At 39.7% G+C, this 22678-nt stretch overlaps 1 protein-coding gene across 8 annotated transcripts in view; it reads right to left on the reverse strand.

The window, feature by feature from the left end:
- NHSL1 (NHS like 1) overlaps window positions 1-22678 on the reverse strand; it is a 142952-nt gene that overhangs the window by 64198 nt on the left and 56076 nt on the right. The window contains exon 1 of one of the 8 annotated variants that reach the window (XM_081187850.1): window positions 19699-19837. The exons of the other annotated variants lie outside the window; for them this stretch is intronic. Coding sequence (XP_081043976.1) covers window positions 19699-19714 — 16 coding nt within the window. The 5' untranslated portion in view covers window positions 19715-19837. Of the gene's footprint in view, window positions 1-19698; window positions 19838-22678 lie in introns of those variants that run through there. 8 annotated transcript variants of the gene reach the window in all.

Raw genomic sequence — 22678 nt, forward strand, 5'->3', positions numbered from 1 at the left:
TTTAAGGTGCTTCAAGAGTCTTGTTTTTGCTGCAACACACAGAACCATTTTTGTGTGACAATGATTATCATAATAACATCCACCAGATTCAATATATGTATTTCGTTGTGCATATCACTATGGTTGTATGCAGACAATGGCTGCATTTGCACACAACACTATTCCAAACCATAGCTTAGTACAAACATCCAAATATGTGTGGTGCTAGGCAGGATGTCTTTGTTACACTGCACTTCTGCAAGAACAAAACTTGGCCACAGCTCATGGTTAATAAGGAGAGAGCTTAACCATGAGCCTGGGTTCTAATGACATGCTAAGCCAGACTTTGGGTTAGCTGCCATGCTGTGCTGAGCTAAAAAAGACTAGGGAGAAGCAAAGTGGGTGTGAACTCTGTTCCAGGAGCCAGAATATTTGTGTGGTCCTAGGAAGCCATAGTTTGGCTTACAATGCTGCAAGAACTAGGTACAAACAAACCTAGTTTCCTCCAAGGCTTGCATGCTACTTCCTTCCTGGTGGCCTGGAGGAATCAGTAAAGTTTTATTTGCATCTCTGGTCAACCATGGTTTGTAATAACATCTAGACTGACAAACTGTGGGTAACATAAACTAGTGTCAGTTTAAAACCAACCATCTTCAAACCATGGTTTCTGAAGCTGAACTGTTTTGAACTAACCAGGAAGGATTCAACTAATAAGTCCTATCTGTGTAGCTCAACATAGGGACTCCCACTTGTGCAACAGTGATTTCTCCTGCCCCCGCCTCCCACCCCCAAAACCAGCTCCGGGGGGCAGGAATTCGGGAAGACTCCTGGAATAGTGTGAGGGGGGAGGAAAGGAGGACCGTTCCATCTGGCAAGCCAAAATGCTTGCTCTGGCAGAACAATCACGTTATTGTGACGTTGAATTGCTCTCAATATAATTAGCATCAACCACAGACCTGGTCTATCTGGCAAACTATGTTTAATTAAAAGCAGAACAGCTTCTGAACTGCCTCTTCCCAGCTATACAAGGAGATAGCGAGGAGGGGAAGCCTCCAAGCCTGCGAAAGGGCTAGGTTCATTCATGTTTTCCTAAATCAGGAGCAGCCAACAAGGTGCCCTCCAGATGTTGCTGTACTACAATCATCATGATCCCTGACCGCTGATCATGCTGGCTAGGGCTGAGCTCAACACCTGGAGCACATTGGCTACCCCTGTGCTGAACCAAAGATTTTTGTGATGTCCACAGTCTGTGATGCAGCTCTAGAATTCTTTTTAAATTAAAACTGGAGAAACTCATGAACATAGAACAAAAAAAAATATCTGCGGTCATATCTGACTTACAAATTTAGCCATATAACTAATATAAATAAGGAAGGTTTCTTTGGAGTATGACAAGAATAACTTAGTGAGATAATATAGGTTCCCCAGTCACAGAACTCCAGCTATCAAACACACATGTCGCTTCAGTTGTCTAGCTTTATTCTTAAATCGTTTTCAATGTTAGTAACAAAGAGCACAGGAAACACAGATGGGTCATGTTAGGATGACACACACATTTTCCATGGTCCCTACACTCTGTTCTCTGAAGATACAATTGCTCTTTCGTTTCCCCAGCTCTCATAATGAATTTGCCTCAGTACATTCACAGAGGTCTCCCATATGGTTAAGACGCATGCAAGAATTAATATGCAATTAATAAGATGGTTTGATCATCTGCTTTTGTTCAAGGAAGCAGCTGGTACACATATCAGATGCTAATTAGACAAATTAAGATTAACCACTTTTGTTCTGTGATGAACTGATAGCTTACTGTAGCCAATCCTTTTAAGTCTTCTAAAAGGGTGTCAATAAAGAAAGCAAATATGGGATAGCAGAAGACTTATTTCCTGCAAGGGGGGGGGTACTATTTAATATACAGAAGGAACCTGACACTCTCTCTTGGTCTAGCAGGAAATGTATGAACTACAGAACAATAGTTGAATTTGGGTGTGGGAAAAGATATAAAATTGCTTTATTCCTTCAAGAAACATTCAAGTTCTGAGGCTATTTGCTGACTCCAAAATACTGAAGTTTTTCCTGCTTTTTCCTTTCTGTTGTGAGAAATGTTTTGACTTCGAAAGTACCTGGCTAATTATTATTTTTTAGAGCAAAGAAGTGATTACTACACTACACAAAATACACAGTAGGTAGTGTTAAGATTACCATTTTGCTAGTAAATCACTTCTCTAAGTGGCACTACTATCAGGGAAAGTGGTTTCTGCGATAGTTGTCGAAACTGCCTTGTTTTTGTCAAACGGTTTGGTAAAGAAAGAAAGTCGGGTGCTCTTAGCTGTTCTACCTGAAACATTCACAGTTCTGAAAATCCTGCTGCTGGTCGTGTGCATTCAGTTAGTGAAAAGCTTCCCCAAACTTTTTTTTGAAGTCACAACAAAACATCAATCAGCCTCTATGAGGTTTGTTTATGCTTCCTCTCTGTGTCATGTCCAAAGGCAACGGTGCTCCTAGTAACAGTTCCAAAATTGTGCAATTCTATGATCTTGGAGATTCACTCAAATTCAGACTTGAAGAGCTGCAATAGTTTTGTTTTTGTTAATAGCATTGCCTTTTGGTACTGATTTTATGCTTCATTCATCAGAAATGGCAGATTTCTGTATCAGGGAAGGGATCAAAGCACCTTCTCCCTCATCAGCACTTCCTGACCAACACATACTAATAATCACTGTCAGAGCTGATAGCACTAACCAAATCCTCATGCGCAGCAATTGCAGAGTAAATGGGAGAGTGCACACATTTGCTGCCAAGTTGAGTTGACAGCTTCAATGAATTGGGGCCATCATGTATTTATATCTGACCAGTTAGATCCATGATGAGGAGGACTGGAATTCAGTTCCTTGAAGTAGAATTCCAAACAGACATTACAACCTGCACTGGTTCCATGGTGATTAAACTAAACAGATTACAATGCTCTGGCTTAGATGATCTGGAACAAGCTGCTATAAACCTTTGGCTGGCTGCCCTTTCTTCTCTTCTCGTGTGAAAGACGAAAGACTGAAAGCTTTTGCTTTCAGTTTTGACTAAACCACTGTCCACATTCTGTGCAAACTCAGAAAACCATGGTTTACTCTAGTTAGTTAACAAAGTAGGATATACATACATTCTTTCAGCAGTTTCCATTGCCATTGAGTCTAGTCAGTTGTTATTCTTTTGTAATAAATCCTTTTATAACAATTCTTTTATAATAATTCTTTTATAATAAAAGTAGCAAAATGTCCATCATAATTAACGACTAAGATAAAGTTATTGGATTGCAGGGAGGAAACAAACCTTCACTTCCCTGCCATTAGAGGGTTCCTGGAACAGGCTAATGGTAAACTGTGTTCCAAAGAATGGAACAACGTGCACCGAGGGAATAAGTATACCACCCTGTCTGAGCCACTGCATTAGGGAAAAGAAGAGGAATGGCTGTCCTCTCACCACTTCCCACAGGAAGACACTAGCAACTAACAAGAACAGTTTCTATCTCACACTTGCCATTCCAGCAAGAGAGCACCCTCTAGAGCAGCCTTTACCAATCTTGGGTCCCCAGATGCTGTTGGACTCTACCTCCCATCTTCCCTGACATTTGCTATCCTGACTGGAAATTAGAAGAGTTGTAGCCCAACAATATATGGGGGACACAGGCTTGGTAATGGTTCTGGAGCATAGGAGGGAGGATGCATCACACTGAAAGCATATAAAACCAAACAAGCAATGTAAAGCTAGAATGTCTAACTTTTCATTGCATTATAGTGCAATGGTTTAACCTTTCACTGCATAACCTTTTAAATAAAATAAAATAAATATGATTTATTTACAAAAATGCCAGTTACCACTTCTGCCCAGAATATTCCCGAACTGCATATGAGCATCCTTGCATTTATTCCATTTTCTCAACATACTTCATTTGAAGGGATTAATAAAAATTGTTTTTGATCAAATAACATGACAATGAAGGAAGGACACTGCAGGGCAACACTAAATAAGAAATAAAGAGGTTTCTGATACTGCGTTTAAAAATGGACTAATAAAAGTAAAATGTTTTCTCAGTAAAAAAAAAAAAAAGGTTTCCGTTGCTCTATTAATTCACTTCCTTACAAAACTATTGAAGCAGTTAATCGAGTTTAGCTGCAACAACTGACTGATCAAGCTCTGGAATCTCCTAATTCGACAATAAATGGCATACATTCTATTAGGAAGACCTTGCCTAAGAGAGCTGCGTAAATCTATACTGAACAAATACCGGCGACAAACATATGCCTCTATGAAATGAAATACTGTTTGACTATGTACTATGGCTGGCCATCTGCCAGCAGTCAATCTAGGTTGCTAGGTTTGTGTGTCACAGTGGACGTGCAAGTAATGATGAAAACAATATTAGCAGGGCACTTTGCCGGCCTACTGCTTCCATTCTGTTCCTCCCTCACTGCTGGACTGTGGCAGTACACTGCCTACCTATAAGGAATGAATCCTCAACCCAAACAGGAGGAGAATGCAACATAGTCATGCTATGTGCGACCAATAGCTTCATGTATTTAGGCAATCATGTATTGACTGAAAGTACTGGAAACCTGTTTTGATAGGATTTTCATTTTATGTACAAGACTCACACTCTACAATCCTGTTCCTTATTAGACAGCCTTAAAAATACATTGACCCACCAAGCTTCTCAAACAAGCTGACTGATACCTGGCCAACTCCACTTATTGTTATGAACTACTGATCCTCTCCCAACTTTTCTATCACTAAGATCCAGCCACCAGGTTTTTAAAAAAGAAAGCATGCAGTACGTAGCTTTCTCACCCACTACTATCCCTAACAAATACTTGTATGCATAAAGAAAATATGGCCATAGGGAATGCAAAACCAGTAGCCACAGGCGACAACAGATGAACAGGGACTGTTTGCGACCCTGAGGTCAAAGGGGAATGGCCATTCCTACAATTAACATTGCCTTCAAGCATTCTCAAAGTCCATATTGACCTATTCTGTACATTTTTCTATCTAATTTGCACCTGCTACTGGGCCTAGAATGAGAATAAGCAGTTATTTTCGTTTTATGTTTGGGACATTTGGGAGTTCGGGGGTTTGTTTTGGGTTTTTGTTTTTTTCTTAATTAAAGAAAGCTTTCAGTAGTTTCTGTTCTTCAGTGCTTAGAAACAAAGCCAAAATGAAAGAGAGAGAATAAGAATCCTGCCAGGATATTCACATATTGCATCCAGAAATCACTTAGGCTGCTCATAGATCTTACTTTATACTTCGCAGTTCTGTTCATTAAAACAATGTTAGCAAATTTCATTGGGAAAGCAACCATCTTTTCCCAAAGGAAATCACTTTATAATTTGTTTCTGCAATAACAAATTGAATCTGTTCTTCAGATGTGGATTGGTATATACTATTTTAAGATTTTAAATCAGGGAAGAGGGTAGTTCAACCTACTGAAAGTTTGCAAAAATTCCAAAAACATGCTGAGGAATGGGGGATAACTTTTCCACACAATATTTAATGGGGAAACATTAATATATGAACTAGTGGTTTGATCATTTTAAAGCAAAACTATTCAACTTGTTCAGTGACATCATTAAAACAAAAACAACAATATTTATAATAAAGCAGGACATGCCTATTTAAGCATTTGAATTAATCTAAATACTGGACAATTAAATATATGACAGTTATAATTCTAGTGAAAGGTTACCGTATTTTGGCTCACAATAAGGGTATACAACAACTGTAATTGCTTTATACAGTGAGTTTACATTTAAAGTACCTGAATGTTAAATGAGAACGGTTTAAAGGTCAAAGTAATGCTGTGCTTTTTTTAGTTTCATCACTGTCAAACTTTCCTATGAAATGCTTCCTTGGTCACCTGATTTTAGAAGCCTAATTTCAAAGGCTGTTACTATCTACCATCCCCTCAAAAGGAGTACCAAGAGCAGCGGTGTGTGTGGATGTGGGTGTGGGTGTGTGGGTGCGCGCGCGAGCAAGCAAGCAAGCAAAACAAGATAAGGCACTATATTATTTAAGTAACTGACAACCAACTACAGAATATCAGAATGAATGGAAAGGAGAAAATAAAATCCAGCCGCTGGTGAATTAACTTACTCATTGTAAAAAATAAAATACAAAGCTAATGGCACAATCTCAAAAGGAAAGTTCCCTTTACAATATACATAGTGTTTGTTTTTCCTCTCTCTCTCACTTTTCTAAGCAGGGGAGGGTCCCTGCTTGGGTAGGCAAAGTGAAAAGTGAGAAACAATGATGCTTAACAGAACCTAGCTTCAAACAAATGCAAGATTAGAAAACTTTATTTTCAAAGGGCCATTATGACTCCAGTATTATTTTCCCTACTGGAAATACAGGATACCCTCATGGCACCAAACTATATTACATAAACACTGAGTGGGAGTAGCACTGATTTAGTCATTCAACATTTTAAGACAAACACATTTCCATTTAACTACAATGTGCTGTAAAGGAATAAAAATATGGATATACTAAGATGAAGCAGACTTTCTACAATGGTGAAGTCACAACATTTTATCACAGACTTTGTCTTCACTCTAGAAGGCATTCTATTTATGACTTTAAACAATACATCTCTTGAAATTTATTTGATTGTATACTGCCAAAGGGGAAAAAAAACACTTTATCTATATCCAGAACAAAGATTATAAACACCCTGCTTTAACTGTTTTAGTAAAAGACACGATGCAATCTTACTTGGCCACAAGGTACTGTTGTCTTTGCTCAGCCATTTTTTCCTGAAGTGCTCATGGACCTTAGTGTGACTGATCTCCCTTTTGTTGGAATACAGTGGAAGAAGTTCTTCATCGTCATCACAGCTGGCCTGCCATTTACTTCTGTGCAGGCAACCAACTACTGGATCAGAAGGCAGGCAGTGTACATAGGCAATCATTTTAAGATACAGCTCCAAACAATATCCCTGGTACTTGTGATGATAACCTATCTATAAACGTTTCCGGTAAAAAGAGGCACTACAGATCTTGCCCTTTCTGGTGCACTACAGATCTTTCCCTTCTCACTGGGCTAGTTTGGTCTAAATGGACCAATCCAATTAATGAGCTATTTAGCATAAAATCATCTGAACTGATTTGCGTAAGCAGGTGCCATTTCAGCCCCAGATCCAGGCTTCAACTGAGACCCGAAGATATCCACCAGACCTGTAAAAACATCCACCCAAGGCGGATTTTAGACTGGCCTCTTTATTTTCCAGCTGAACTCTGATGCTTCTCTTAAGCTTTATCCCAGATTATTTGTTACTCTTTGGACAACAGGTACAACCACACAGATGGCCGTATCTTAAAAGCTTATTTAAAGCTAAGTTACAATGTTCACTGCAGTACAGAGAGATACAATATCAGAACATTGCAGAAGTGTGTTGCAACTTATTTTCTTACTACAAAGAAAGGTGGGGAAAGAGAGAAAACTAACATTAAAAAATGTGTTTGTGTGGACTGGAACACAGTTATTAAAAATGGAATGAGGTGAGAGACATGAAAGTATTTAAAAATACTTATTAGGGTTTCGTAAAAAAAAAAAAATCCACTAAATTGATTCTAGTTAAATCTACTGGCAAACAGAGTTGTAAAGCATTTTATAAATACTGAGCAAATGAATCCTTTAGCACCTTCTGGAGGTAGGCATTATCCCTATTAAAAAATGAGACAGAAAGACTCAAAAGAGGTTTAGCATGTTGTCTACGGTTTAAGTGTAAAAGCCAGGATTAGACGATACTCCCAGGGATTCCAAGACAAAATCCATAGCAAAGTTGTAAGTTTCCTGAGCATGCCAATAATAATATTCAGTATTCCATTTCCTAATAAAAGGGTGAAGATTTCCTATATTCAGAATTGTATTATCTCTAAATTATAATTCCATAGCAGATAAAACAGTAACCATTACTCACACCTTCAAATAATATCCACTGGATTAGTAGAGGGGCAGTATTAGATTGTGCATCACTAAACTGCCACACAGGCCCAGTTGACAAATAACACTAAGCTATAGTTTGTTTAATAAACCAAGAGTTCTGCCACTGACAATCAAACAAACTGTGCCTTGTTTCTCTCAAACTTGGCTTTCCCCCCAACTACTCTTGCCTCGTGCCTATGTACTTTGACCAACTCACCCCAGACACTCACCAAACAGACCACAGTTTAGGAAGAGTGCTGGACTCGGACCACAGTTAGAAGAACCCAGGGTTCATAAGTCAACAACAAATCATGGTTTGAGATTTTGGGGTTTTGGGGCAGTAAGGAAATCATAGTTAAGATGCTGGGCAGTGTTCACACATGACACAAAGCCATGGTTTAATAAACTATAGCTTAAATAATCAATGATTTATCATTTATCTAAATGAGGGGCTGTAGCTGGCATACCAGCCAAAGTGGACAAAACGCACTCCTGGCTACCAAGTCTACCAGGGCTTCCACAGTCAGTGGTGAATCCAGGAGCACACACAAACTACAGACTTGGTCTTTTAAAAAGAGTGCTATCCCTTGCAGCGCCAACTGTAACAACAACATGAAGAAGAACAATTTTATTATTTCTCAGCCATTCTGGGCGACTCCCTACAGAACAGTAAAAACAAGGTAAAACATCAAACATTAAAAACTTCCCTAAACATGACTGCCTTCAGATGTCATCTAAAAGTCAGACAGTTGTTTATTTTCTTGACATCTGATGGGAGGGTGTTCCACAGGGCAGGCGGCACTACCGAGAAGGCTCTCTGCCTGGTTCCCTGTAATTTTGCTTCTCGCAGTGAGGGAACCGCCAAAAGGTCCTCAGAGCTAGACCTCAGTGTCTGGGCCAAACGATGAGGGTGGAGACGCTCCTTCAGGTATACTGGGTCAAGGGCTTTAAACGTCAGCACTAACAGTTTGATTTGGGCTCGGAAATGCACTGGGAGCCAATCAAGATCCTTTAGGACCAGTGTTATATTTTCCCAATTGTAATTCTCCATTCCCAACTACTCCTAACCTTCCCATGCTGAGTGGGTAGAAAGTCTGGTGATAACTTCTAAAAGTGTACATCTAAATACGTTCAGGAGCCTGCCTGCTACTGTGAACTCTGCATTATCAAGGTTCTCAACTGTGAGGAAACTTTTAAGAACATAGATATTTTATTTCTATACCATCCTTCATCCCACAATGATTCCAGGGGAGGTTACATATTAAAATAAGCAGTTCAATGAGCATTTATTCTATAATACATTATAGAATTAAAATTACCAACATAACTTCACTTAGGATGTGATCCTACACCACACATTATGGTACATTGCAGCTGGCCATGCCACCTCAATCCCCTTCTATTATTAATTATAATGTTCTGCAACAACATCCCAAGAAAGGGGGCAGACTTTCTGATGTATCCAATGCTATAGCTTAGAGGCTAGAAGGAACCCCAGAATTATCACCTCCCACCCCACCCCCTGAAGATGGCCTTAACTATGATCCATGACTGAAAGGATAAAGGAAGAACAGAGCAGTGGGAATAAATATTAACAGAGCTATCCTGCAGTCGTAAGACCAGTTGTTCTGGAAGCTGAGAACACATATGTCTTTTTGACCCAAGAATTAAGTGTGCTTCAGTCCTTTAATCCAGAAAAAAATGCTGATTAATCAAAACTCTCCAAGAAAACAAAGATAAATTCAACCAAAAAGACCCTGGGATGAAGGATGGTATAAGGAAGAAATAAAATATCTCTATGTTCTTAAAAGTTTCCTCACAGTTGAGAACCTTGATAATGCAGAGTTCACAGTAGCAGGCAGGCTCCTGAACGTATTTAAATGTACACTTTACATTAGGCAGTTTCCTAATGCTCCTAAAAATAGAACACGTCATTTAAGTTTTGATTCCCATCTTTTTTACTGTGTGCTCCTTTTTGTGTTTTCATCAAATTTAGACTGTAATGTTACATGTCTTTCAGAGCTATGGCTTGTCCCACTTTTTAAAACTGAGGTCACATGTCCTGAGCCCTTGGGATATAGTGGGCTATAAATTAAAAGTATACAAATACATTCTTCAAAAAAAAAGGTTGTTGCTGATGTTGAAACAAAAGCCATTATGTGTGTGATATTAGAGGATTTCAGTCCATCCCATGCAGCTGCTGAGGCATCTGAAAAACATGGGACCAAAGATGTACTGCCAAAAATAAAAAAGAAATGTCTCTAATCTACAGCAACAATGGAATGACAAAGCTGCTAAGGCTGGTACATCCTAGCACTATGAGAGCAAAGCATTCTTTACATCAGTGAAAAGCAGCAAAATTTACAGTTTGCTTTAACTAGCAATTCAGATACAGTTCAGACAAGTTTAGCAATGTTAGCCTGCCAATTCAGATACATTACAATCCTGGATTACCATTGGTAACCAAAAGCAAGCATCACCTCCTTTTTCACCAGCCTTCCACTATCCCTTTAACAATTTAAACGAGCCAAAGAGAGATGCCCTGTTTGACATGAACTGTAACAACAATATTTATTTTTTTATTTATTTGTTTTTATTTTATTAATTGTTGTTGTTGTTGTTGTTGTTATATTTGTACCGCGACCATCCTACTGGGTTGCCCCAGCGATTCAGCTTTCAACAAATATAAAAGCATAATAAAACATCAAACATCAAAAACTTCCTGATGCCTTCAGATGCCTTCTAAAAGTTGCATAGTTATTTATCTCCTTGATATCTGATGGGAGGGTGTTCCACAGGGTGGATTGCCACTACCTGGTTTCCTGTAAAATCACAGAACTGTAGAGTTGGAAGGGACCCTGAGGATAATCTAGTCCAGCTCCCTGCAATGCAGGAATGTATAGCTATTCCATATGAGAACTGAACCTGCAACCTTGACGTTATCAGCACCACACTCAGACTTCACTTCTCACAGTAAGAAACTGCCAGAAGGTCCTCGGAGCTATATCTGCCCCCAAAGCCAAACTCTGTTTAAGAAATGTAGTGTTCTTGAAATATTAAGGTCTTATGACACTGAATGGAAACACAAGTGATGGAGGAACAGGCTGCAATGTTGTTCCTTTGCAAGGTTTATCTTGGGAGAGGTAAAACAGAAGAAGTGTTGGTGTATGTGCAAGTGTACAATGAAGGACACATCCATACGAGATCTCTGGATGGGCTTCCGGTTCCACAGCCCCCATGACAGCGGAAGATCATTGGCGAAGGAAAAACAAGGATGATTGAGGATAATCATCCTTGCAAATTCTCCCCAGGGATGGGGGGGAGGGAGCTTCACTCACAGTTCATCTCGGTACCTGGCTCTCGCTCTGGTATGGAATGCGAGGGGCAGAGAGGCGCCGAGTACAAAAACACTTCACCTGCTGAAAACCCTCCAACGCCACCATTAAGAAGCAGAGGTTCTCCTGTTCATTAGAGCTTAATTGGACTAAAGTACAGGCATGTTCTAGAAAACAGGAGATCACAAACTGTGGAACAAACCAACTGCAAGGACTTTAAGGTTTGAACTTGAGATAAGACTTCATTCAGTGAAAAAGATGGTGGGGAGAGGGGAGACTACAGTTTCTTTATTTAAAGTTTTCTTCTCTACATTTATGATTCAGCAGTCCTCCTCTGAAAGTTAGTTCAAATTATATTTGTACAAGTGAGGATGGAAGAAATAGGATTATAAACACAGAGTATAAAATCAAACAGAATTGTGTGTGTAAAAAAAGGAAAAAAGGAGGAAAGCTCTATTTTGCAAAAGGTTTATGATGGAAATTTAGAGCTGACTCTTCCCCATCCTTTATTATTTATGAAGTGGACTGAATAATGCTAAGAGGACTTGGAATTTAATTTAATTGGAAGTATAACTGCTCATATATTTTCAGCTGGAAGGAAGAATGAAAGGAGTCTGTGAATTGCCAAAGAACTGATAAGGTTTTTACTGAGTCATCTGCAGTTTGACAGACCACACTTCTTCCCAGGCTGAGAGAAAAATGGTGCCAACTGTTTATTTACTGGGGCACAGTGACTTTTGCAGCTCTTGCTAAAGTTCTCAGTGTAAAACAACAAACCACAGACAGAGCAATGGAGAAATTTCTGGAACAACAATGGGCTATCAGCTCTGCCCAAAGCATAACAGCAACAATCAGGGAAAAGAAAGACATCTTACAAGGACAAGAAGAAGAAAAACGAACAGAATAATTGCCACACACAGGAACAACAAGGATATAGTTTGAGTTCCTCACAAGAAAATAATCAAACCATCAAATCAAGCACGCGGGGAGGCCACTGTAACTAAATTATATACAGTGATACCTCAGGTTACATACGCTTCAGGTTACATACGCTTCAGGTTACAGACTCCGCTAACCCAGAAATAGTACCTCGGGTTAAGAACTTTGCTTCAGGATGAGAACAGAAATTGTGTGGAGGGCACCACATTATCAGTGTGACATGTTTTGGACCCTACAGGTTCTTCTTCAAAGAAATACAGATTCAGAGTTAGCAAAAGAAAAGCTGCAGTAGCACATCTAAATGTTGAATCTGTATTTCTTTCCCCGAAGAACCACCAGTAGGGTCCAAAATGCATTGGACTAAGAAAGGTCTCTCTTTTGTCTACCACATTGCCTTTTCCTTCTACTTCCAGTTCTTTGCTATTTACAGCTCTGTTTTGAATTTGCCAAGTGGAACAATTTATCATCTTACTTTGGACAGCAAAGGTGAACAAAACTATTTACAGCTTAATGAAATCTGTATTTTAGTTCTCCTGCTGGCATGTTGCCTATATGGTACAGGGGTCACCAGTTAAAGTACAGATAGTTAAAACCCAGTGACTTCCTACAAATAACCATCACCATACCATCTCGTCTTAACTACACAGCAATGTAATCAATATAAAATGAGCTAACTGGTTCCGCTTGAAAGGCATGCTGCGTAATATATTTCAAATAAGGAAGTTTAAATTAAACTACAGTGATAACCAACAAAAACCTGCAAAAAGATCAACGCACTCGAGAGGTCGAATGCAGCACAGCAGTGTAGCATATCATGATTTGCTATGAATTATAGCATTTATCTGTCATTTCTGCAATTCCTCTCTTAAGTCGATGCACACTGTGAGTCTTTATGACAAATTGCAGTTCTGAGCAGCGGTCCCTAGCATTTAGAGGCAATGGTTTTAGGGCAGTAACTATGTTATTGTGAACAAATAATATCAGCAGGTTATAGTTAGGGTATCTCTGGCTGTGACATGACTGTTTGTACTAAATAACAGCATTTATATGACAATAACAGAATTTCCTGAGTACCTGATAGCAAACAAAACAAAACAAAACAAAACAAAAAGAAATTGATATTTCTAATCCAGCTTCATAGAAAAAATATTCTGAAAAGTCTGAAAAGGCAGCTAGGGTTTTTATTTATCTAAATGTATTATAACTTACCTTTTTATGTCATGCTAGGTTGGGAATGGGAAACACAGGTTTAAACCCCCCCCCCCTTTCTCACACACAGACACAAAGCTTCACAAGGTATTTTTGGGAACATCAGTGTCCCTCAGCACTGTCTACCTTAAAGGTTTGGTGAGGCTAAGGCACCACCACGGGCTCCTTGAAAAGGGTTGAATGCATAACAAATCCTTTAAATATAGGACTTGGGCCAGGGAACCCCTAGGTGAAGTAAACATAACATAAATACAAAACATAATGCCATGCTACTCCCTTATAACTTTTCAAAATTACAGATATTTCACAAACAATATCTTTGCACATTCTGAATAAACAGAACTTGGTCCACACACCACAGATTAATGTTTAGATCAGAACTTAGTTATCCACTTACTCTTACACTTCCTGAATGTTCTGACCTGGTTCTTAGCTCAATAACAATTTAGAGACGTATCCTGAGAGAAATGTATTAAAAGATATGTATTTAAAAGCATCATTTAATGCAGATTTTTTCAAGAAACAACAAATGCAAACGGGATACAACAGACCTTACTGGTGAAACATGTCTGAAAGTAGTGGTGACAGACCAATTCATCCACTCCTATTCAATGGCCTAGTTGGCATGTCACATGAAAACCACAGTTTAATGTGAATGTGTGCTTGCTGGCACACACTGCTGAAACCTTCTCACTGCATCCCCCCCACCATTACTTCTGTTGCCATGCCACCAGGAAACAAGCCAGAGTCTGGTATGTTGTGACTTCTAAACCTGGGCTCATGTTTGTTACCCTCAAACAAATTGTGAGCAGTAAGACAAAAGCAGAACTTTGGTTACTGCTCAAGCTTTGTTTGGGGGAAAACAAAATCATGAGACCGGTTTGAGGCTCTAGCTTGTTTCCCATTGGCATGGCAGCACCTGGAATGGGGGGATAATGCAGGGAAGACTTTCAGCAATGGGCATACACTCACTGCGCATTCTCAGTAAACCATCATTAAACGGTTAATGTGGCTTAATGTGATGGTTGCTTAATGTGAATGTGCAGTAAGGGAAGTGGCAATAAAGAAAACAGTTAAAATATCAAAATCTTGCTATTGTTGCATGCCACACCAATCTCCAAGCAGTGTGAGATTCCAGGAGTCCCGGTGCTTATCCAGGCTCCATGTCTCCTTTTGGAACTGAGGCACAGTGGAGACTGTGGTGTCTTTATGGTATATGGTTTATTTATACATCAACCTAAGCCTATAATGGAGGGATTCACAGCATCAACACCCCAAAAGAGTGTTATTTCTTCCATAGCCTTGGATTCAAACAGAAATTGAACATTGTTCTCTGGCTTTCAAGCCAGCAGTTTACATCTAGGTCACATTACTGCTCAACTCTCAACTCCAAACTCTGGCTCTGCACCTCACCAGGAGGCTAGCCTGGCTTGATTAGCTTTTAACACTTGCTGGATCCAGGGATTAGAAGTCTGGCACCCCTGAACTCGTAGCACTATCAAAGTCATGTTTAAACTTAAGCCATTAAAATCACCTGAAGAAAATATTGCCTTTGGCATGCAATACTGTGAAAAAGATGTTTTTTTGTTGAGACTGCTAGTAATCCAACACTTAATAAAAAATTCTGATGAAGAGCAGTTAGGAAACATTTCAAATAAATCAATGCCCAATAATGTTAAGCCTTTAAAAGCCTGTAAAAGAAAGATTGTGTGTGCACTATTTAAACTATGTGCTTGAAATTTCACACTCACTTCGGTACTAAAATTCTTCCCATACCTACAGATTGAACAGTTGTACATATTTCTATGGCATTTGCTTCATTCATATGTGAGATCACATTAAGACTTTTTAAGAATTGCAGGAGTTAAAGCTCCTCTAGCCCTGCTTTTTTTCTTTTTGTAAATTTAAATTTGTCTCCTCTAGAGCAGGAATGTAGATGTCTTGACCACTGGCCGAACTGTTTGGGGCTGATGACAACTCCCCCATCACATTCGGAGGTCCACAGATTCCCAATAATTCCCCTAGAGTACTGTTTCTTTATATGGAAATTGTTTGTTTTGTGAACATGTCCTACAAGGAAACATTAAACATTCTTGTCCTCAAGAAAGGAGAAGATTGAGAGAGAACATGACAACACACTAACTTCTGATACTTAAAAGGCATGCCTGTCTGTAGTATATCTAAATCTGGAGTAACAAATTATGTTTACAAATTTGGATGTGTTTACTTTTGTATTTCTTCAGTTTGTTTGTTTTTGTATTTGAAAATTGAAAAAAAAGTTGTTTTTTTAAAAAAAATACCTGAAGAGCTTTCACACAGAGAACAAAAATACTTTTTTTCTCTGCTGCCATTGAGGGCAGGGCTAGTGGGCTTAATCTACAAGAGGATTGATTTCAGCTCAACATTAGGAGAATCTTTTCGGCAGTGGTGGGCTTCACTGAAGGTCTTCAAGGAGAACGTGGGCAGTCATCTGTCCAAGATGCTCTCACTCCAGATTTTCTCCATCAAGTAAGCAAATGGACCTAATAACCTACAAGGGAAGAGCCCGTCTAACTTATGATTATAGGAACAGTATAAAACTATGGTGATAAATGATAGCTAAGGGGAAACTGAGCTTGCCACATCCATCTGAAAACTTTAGTGCCAATAAATAAATTTTCATATAGGTTGTCCAAAATAAATTATTTGCTAGTAAAACTCTGGTTGCAATCCTTGTCTTAATATTAACAACAATTATAGCTTTACTACTGAGTTGAGATGTGGGTGGCGCTGTGGGTTAAACCAATGAGCCTAGGACTTGCCGATCAGAAGGCCGGCAGTTCGAATCCCTGCGACGGGGCGAGCTCCCGTTGCTCGGTCCCTGCTCCTGCCAATCTAGCAGTTCGAAAGCACGAAGCACGTGAAAGTGCAAGTAGATAAATAGGTACCACTCCGGCAGGAAGGTAAACGGGGTTTCCGTGTGCTGCTCTGGTTCGCCAGAAGCGGCTTAGTCATGCTGGCCACATGACCCGGAAGCTGTCTGCGGACAAACGCCGGCTCCCTCGGCCAATAAAGCGAGATGAGCGCTGCAACCCCAGAGTCGGTCACGACTGGACCTAATGGTCAGGGGTCCCTTTACCTTACTGAGTTGAGAACAAGAAGCACAACTGGATTCATTAATCCTAGCCTAATTAAAATACAACCACAAATTTAAATTGAGGGATTCATACTATAAAAGCAGGCACAGTTTTATTCTCTTTCATCTTAGGAGGAACAAAACAACGCACCTTTGAGTACAAGCTGCCTAGCTTGACTTAGGAAATGCATGTGCTTTGAGACATCAGGGGGGAAATCTGTTTCTGATTCTAAACTTTACATATTTGCTAAGAACATTGCCAAGAAAAGAATCCAAGGAATGTCCTTACATGTATACTACACACAAGACAACTGGTGAGCAAGCCATTGATGTCTTTTAAAAAAGAGAGATGATAAATCAGCATTTCTAGTACAGATCTTTCCTCTAGGGAGCAATAACCACATGCCCTGGATTTTTCAGGGATGGCCTCCAACATAACTTCTTACTATTATTAGCAGAAAAATATTCCTCCTGTCCTCCTTCCCCAAATCCACAGCTGTAAAATATGTAAGGCTGTGGCATATGTGTCTTTAAGTGCAGTCACTCAGCTTGCATACCTTCTTTACAGCACCCTCTGCATTTTCTTTACAATGAAGTCATTAAGTGATCTAGTCAAATAGAAGCTCTCTCTTCAACCCTGGCTAACATACTGTGTCTAATTTGACTTTACTTGAAAGTAACTTTGGAAATAAAAAAAATATTTTCACCTCAATTCTCCTTTCCCATTCTCCCTAATCCAGTCTATTCAGCTGCCTGATTTCAAAAAATATAGTATTTATCAATCTTTTTCACAAAGAATAATAACAAACCTTACACAAAGTAAACATTTAGAAGGGAGCATAGCTGTGGTTCTTGTATAGACATTTTAAATTCCAGCATCATGACAGCCCTAGCATTCCAGTAGAAATGCTAGTATATTACAATATCCAGTGTGAAATATCCCCTCACAGAAGCTGAAGCTTACAATATTACTAAATCCGCTTATGAGCTTGATTAAAATACATATGTTGTTGTATTTGCACCTGTGGGTGCACATGGAGGCCTTCATTGGAACCTACGTCCTCGTCCCTCCCCCGGTGACAGGGATTTTAAATACAACTACAGTGGTACCTCGGGTTAAGTACTTAATTCGTTCCGGAGGTCCGTACTTAACCTGAAACTGTTCTTAACCTGAAGAACCACTTTAGCTAATGGGGCCTCCTGCTGCTGCCGTGCCGCCAGAGCACGATTTCTGTTCTCATCCTGAAGCAAAGTTCTTAACCTGAAGCACTATCTCTGGGTTAGCCAAGTCTGTAACCTGAAGCGTATGTAACCCAAGGTACCACTGTATAAAAGTGTCTACCTGGCAAGAGCAACATGGAGGGATACCATAATGAAGGCTCCGTTATTTCCAACTGCAAACAGTCTACCCACCAATTTCCCTACAGGAATCTTTGTGGGAAAGAGCCTGCCAAGGGAGATGCAAGAGATTCCTTGCAAACACTGATGAGGGGTGGGGGGTGGGGAAGATGATACAACAGGAAGCACAAATCACTGATGCTTCCTGCTGCCTTTGCTGGTCCTCTTTGAAAGCAGTCTGAGGTCCCCGGCCACATTATTAAGGGACAAAGGAGCAAGTATTAGCATACGTGAACACTTTTAAAGTGCCCAAGGCAGCAAACAAAAGTGTTGTTTTTAAAGAGGTAGGTGCAGATGGATCCTTGTGCAAACATTTTGGAGGTGTAGCTAGGGGTTCAGGTCAGGCCAATAAAGAAAAGAGAGGTGTTTTTTTATATTAAAAATAAACAAAAATAATCCGGTAACAATAAAAATGTATTTTAAAAAGCAACAACAACTGTGATGACTTAGCATTCTGAGATCATCAGTTAATAATGCTTTATATAAATTGGTATAAATTAGGGGAAAATGGAGGCAAGTATGTGGTTTTTTGGGGAGACTGTTTTTATTATATATTTTGTGGTTTTTTATTTTTATTTTGTTCTGTGAGCCGCCCTTAGACCTCTGGGTATAGGGCAGTGTGTGTGTGTGTGTGTGTGTGCGCGCGCACACACACACACACACACACATACAATATGCACCACATCCCACTGAACATGAGGAAATGCCCTAGCTTACAATGAACACAGGAATTCTGAAATCCATGGTCATTAATAATAATATTTTCCTCCATTGAAAACATCATATATCATATACAGCTGTTAGCACAGAAAGAAACATAAAAGGGAGCTTTTATTATCAGCTTAACTAGTAATTTGGTTATATTTTGAAATAAGTTTGAATTCAGTACATTGTAAAAATTATTATCTTTACTTCTAGTCACATCAACAAAAAGCACACACACTTAAAGTGAAGAGCCACTGTTTTCTATTAACAATTTAACATCTCTGAATTATTCCAATAGCAGAAGCACCAAGCCTAAGGAAATTCACATATACTTTGGGCAGGAGTTTTTTTTAGAAAGGTGAACATACTGTGTGTGTGTGTGTGTGTGTGTGTGTGTCGCGCGCGCACACACATGCTACTACTTAATCTAAAATAGGACTCAAAGTTAATACCAAATTTTATAAAGAAACTAACTTGTAGTAATGTTGCCTCTGTCCTTGATCACATTAACACACTTATCAACATTCACCATGAAAAGAAATAACTGGCATAGTTTGGTTTTGCATTTATATAATGACAAAAAAATTCATCATTCTCTCCAGGCATTCATTAGACCTCATACTGTTTTGAAAATAATTAAATGAAGGTATTGTCTGACAGATCCTATTAACTAGCATGGTCAGTGCACATGCTTCATCCAATAAATTGTTCCTAAAGTTCCTACAACACAGACAATGCTTTTTCAAATGCTTGGTAGGCTCAGCAAATTGAAACCTACAGAGCAAGCTTGCTCTTTTGTATGGGAAAGGATTACACATAGCATTCGAAGGATTCCAAGCAGGAATGAGTCTTCTCTCTGCTAATAAAGCACAAAGGGTTATGTAGATCTGTGCTGCCCTCTGACTCAAGAACAAGACTAAAGATTAAACTTCTCATAAACTTCTGAGAGTTGTAAAAGAGGGCTGCTAGCCTGTGGTTGCGGGGGAGGGGGGGACGACAGCAACAGCTATACAGGAGAGTTGCATAACTTCCAAAAAGTCCCCTTACCTTTCAGGCAAAACATCCTGGGACTGTTCCATGGAGGGAAGTGAAAGGGTCCTGTTTGCAGAGAGTGCAGTGCACCAGTGCTAGGTACAGCTGTTCCCCAGTCCGCCCCATTCAAGCGCACAGCCGAGAAGCATGGCAGCGAGCCAACTCCTGCTGCTATAGGAAGCTGCTGCCCAACCCACTGATTTCTAAACAACACTGTGGAACGTCCCCATCTCCCACCTCCTCTCATTCCAAAAAAGAAAAAAAGGGGGGGCCAGCCACTCTATTTAAGAAGGGAGAGAAAGACAACTGCGCCTCTTCAACCACGCCTAGCACAATACAAACCTAAATACATTTGTTTTATCTCCCTTGTCAGCGCTTTCGCACTGAAAACAGCTCATATTCATCTACTGGTCAGCATCAGGAAAAATAAATCACCCTTAATCTACCTCAGCAGTTTCCTATGAATTGCCAAATTCTGGCTCTTTGTAACTTTTTTTTTTAATTGCTCTGGAATGTGTTACTTTTGAAGTGCTTTATTTGGCTAGTTTTCATATTGTATGCATGCATTGTATGGTGAGGATGAGCTCTGGGACCTTAGGGTAAAGGGACGGTAATAAATAAAGTGGTGATATGCATAGATGTGTCTATATTTTGGGATGTGGTAGTAAAATAATAGAATTGTAGAATTGATAAGGACCACGAGGATAATCTAGTCCAACCCGCGCAATGCAGGAATCTTTCATCCAACGTAGGTCCCACAGTTCTGAGATTAAGAGTCTCATGCTCTATTGACTGACCTATCATTAGGACTTCTCTATTCCTATCCAACTTGAACTTACCCCATTTTTCCACAAGTAGCCTCTAGGTCTGCCACTACCCACCACTTTTTAAATAAGAACAGTTCAAACAAAAGCCATCAGGCGTACAAAGAGTAATGCCTCAGAGAGTTTGTGATAAGTCAAGAAAGATATGTGCAAGCTCACGGTTCCGAACAGGTTTGTAAGTTTCAGCCCAAGGCATTCCCTGTTTGTGTAGATATGGTGAAATTTTGAACCAAGTTCAAAGGCACAAGAGAATAATTATAGTTTCTTCTTCCCCATGTTCTGTTTGTAGGGAAATGCTGTATTTTGGACTTTGTAATTTTGTTACATTATAGAAGTGAAAGTAAAGTTGTCATAGTACTACTGTTGTCGATCTTTTTAAAATGTTGATTTGTATGACTTCCTGTTTTGAACATGCTAGCGGTAGCCTTTAATGTTTCAGCCCTGTGGCCTACCTTTAACACAAACATGCATTGGAGGATTCATTTCCTACTTTTTTTTTTTTTACCATACATTTGCATTGTAGTAGGTCAGGTTGTGACCCAGTAATGGGTTCCAATCCATTAGCTGACAACCAATGTGCTAGGCTAATTTATGTGGCTGAAGTGAAATTGAGAAATGATGTAGATAAGGTGCTGGCGATAATACATATGATCACATGCCCTCTGACCTCAGTCTCTCCTGGCTTACTAAATCTAGCAGAGGGTTGACTGGTTGGGTCCAGAAAACAGTTAATGCTTCCTTGCGTAAGGGTCCCCTGCTGCCTTGAAACTGGCCATAGACCCCTTAGACTGGAACAAGTATTGCAGTCACAAACACTCGATTTTGGGGGAAGGTGATGGAGAGGGGTTGTGGTGGGGCAGCTACAAGCATTCTTGGATGATGCAGACTATTTAGATCCATTTCAATCTGGATTGAGGCCTGGCCGTGGGATTGGGTTGGATTGGTCACCATGAGAGATGACCCCTGTAGAGAGCAAGGAAGGAGGAATGCAACCTTGTTCTTGTTTCTTATTTTGCTTGTCAGATTTTCATACCATTAACTATGGTATCATACTGGGCTAGCTCTGAGAGGTTCCAATTTTACCTTCAGGACCATGTCCAGAGAGTTACGTTGGGAGACTGCATTTTAGCTCCCTGGCAGCTGTGTTACCGGGTACTACAGAGCACAACCTTATCTGCAATGCTATTTAATATCTATATGAAGCCACAGAAGTGGTTGTTTGGTGTCTGGGGACAAGTCGCCATCAGTATGCTGATGACACCGAGTTCTATTTCTCCATAACATCTGAATCGGGAGAGCCTGGACGCGGTGGTGAGATGGATGAGAGAAAAGCAAGCTGAGGTGAAATTCTGGCAAGATGGCAGCACTATGGATGAGTAGTTCCCATGACTTAACTGCAGTTAACTACAGTGTAAGAAAAAGTATGACAGTAATCTACCAAATCTGCTAAATGCATAACTACAACAAAAAAACACAGCCATTCATATACCGGTACCTCATTTATATTTAGACACATGCCAAACCAAAAGAGTAGGGCAAGCAGACAAAAAATGCAAGGGAAGGAAGAAATGGAGACAGTGATCATCATTTGAGATTTATACCAGCAGGAAAAGGCCTTTCTTTTGCCCTGGGGACGGGTCAGCAGGTGCAGCTAATCAGGCAAAGTATATTACTGTGCCTGACCGTGTTGTCTTCCAGCAGGGGAACATGATTTAAGTTGGTAATCATTAAATCAGGCCTGCCAATTTAAAAGCATGATCCTTTAATGTATGGCAAATAGACGTGCTCCATCTATCACATGTCTAATGGTGAACCACACAAACACACATTGGAAAAGCCAAGAAATCTACTGCTATTACAAAGTTAACCATACAACATGGAGGCACTTAAAAATTACTTGCCTATCATGCTCTTCTTAAATATCTAGTGCTAAATATTCATATTGGTCTCTCTGGGCCATCCAGTCATTAAACAACCATCCCAATGCTCAGTGGTATAGCGGTACATTTTTTTTGAAGTAAAGGAGCTCATTATGACTGCCCAGCTAGCTATCTACACTCCTAAGGAGAATCCAAAAATGCAGACAGCTGTATCTATATGTCTATATCTATGTCTATATACATAGACACACAGAACAGCAGCTCTACCTAACACCCACATTTATTAAGATC

The sequence above is a fragment of the Podarcis bocagei genome, assembly GCF_964188305.1.
Source record: "Podarcis bocagei genome assembly, chromosome: 3".
NCBI classification, from domain to species: Eukaryota; Metazoa; Chordata; class Lepidosauria; order Squamata; family Lacertidae; genus Podarcis; species Podarcis bocagei.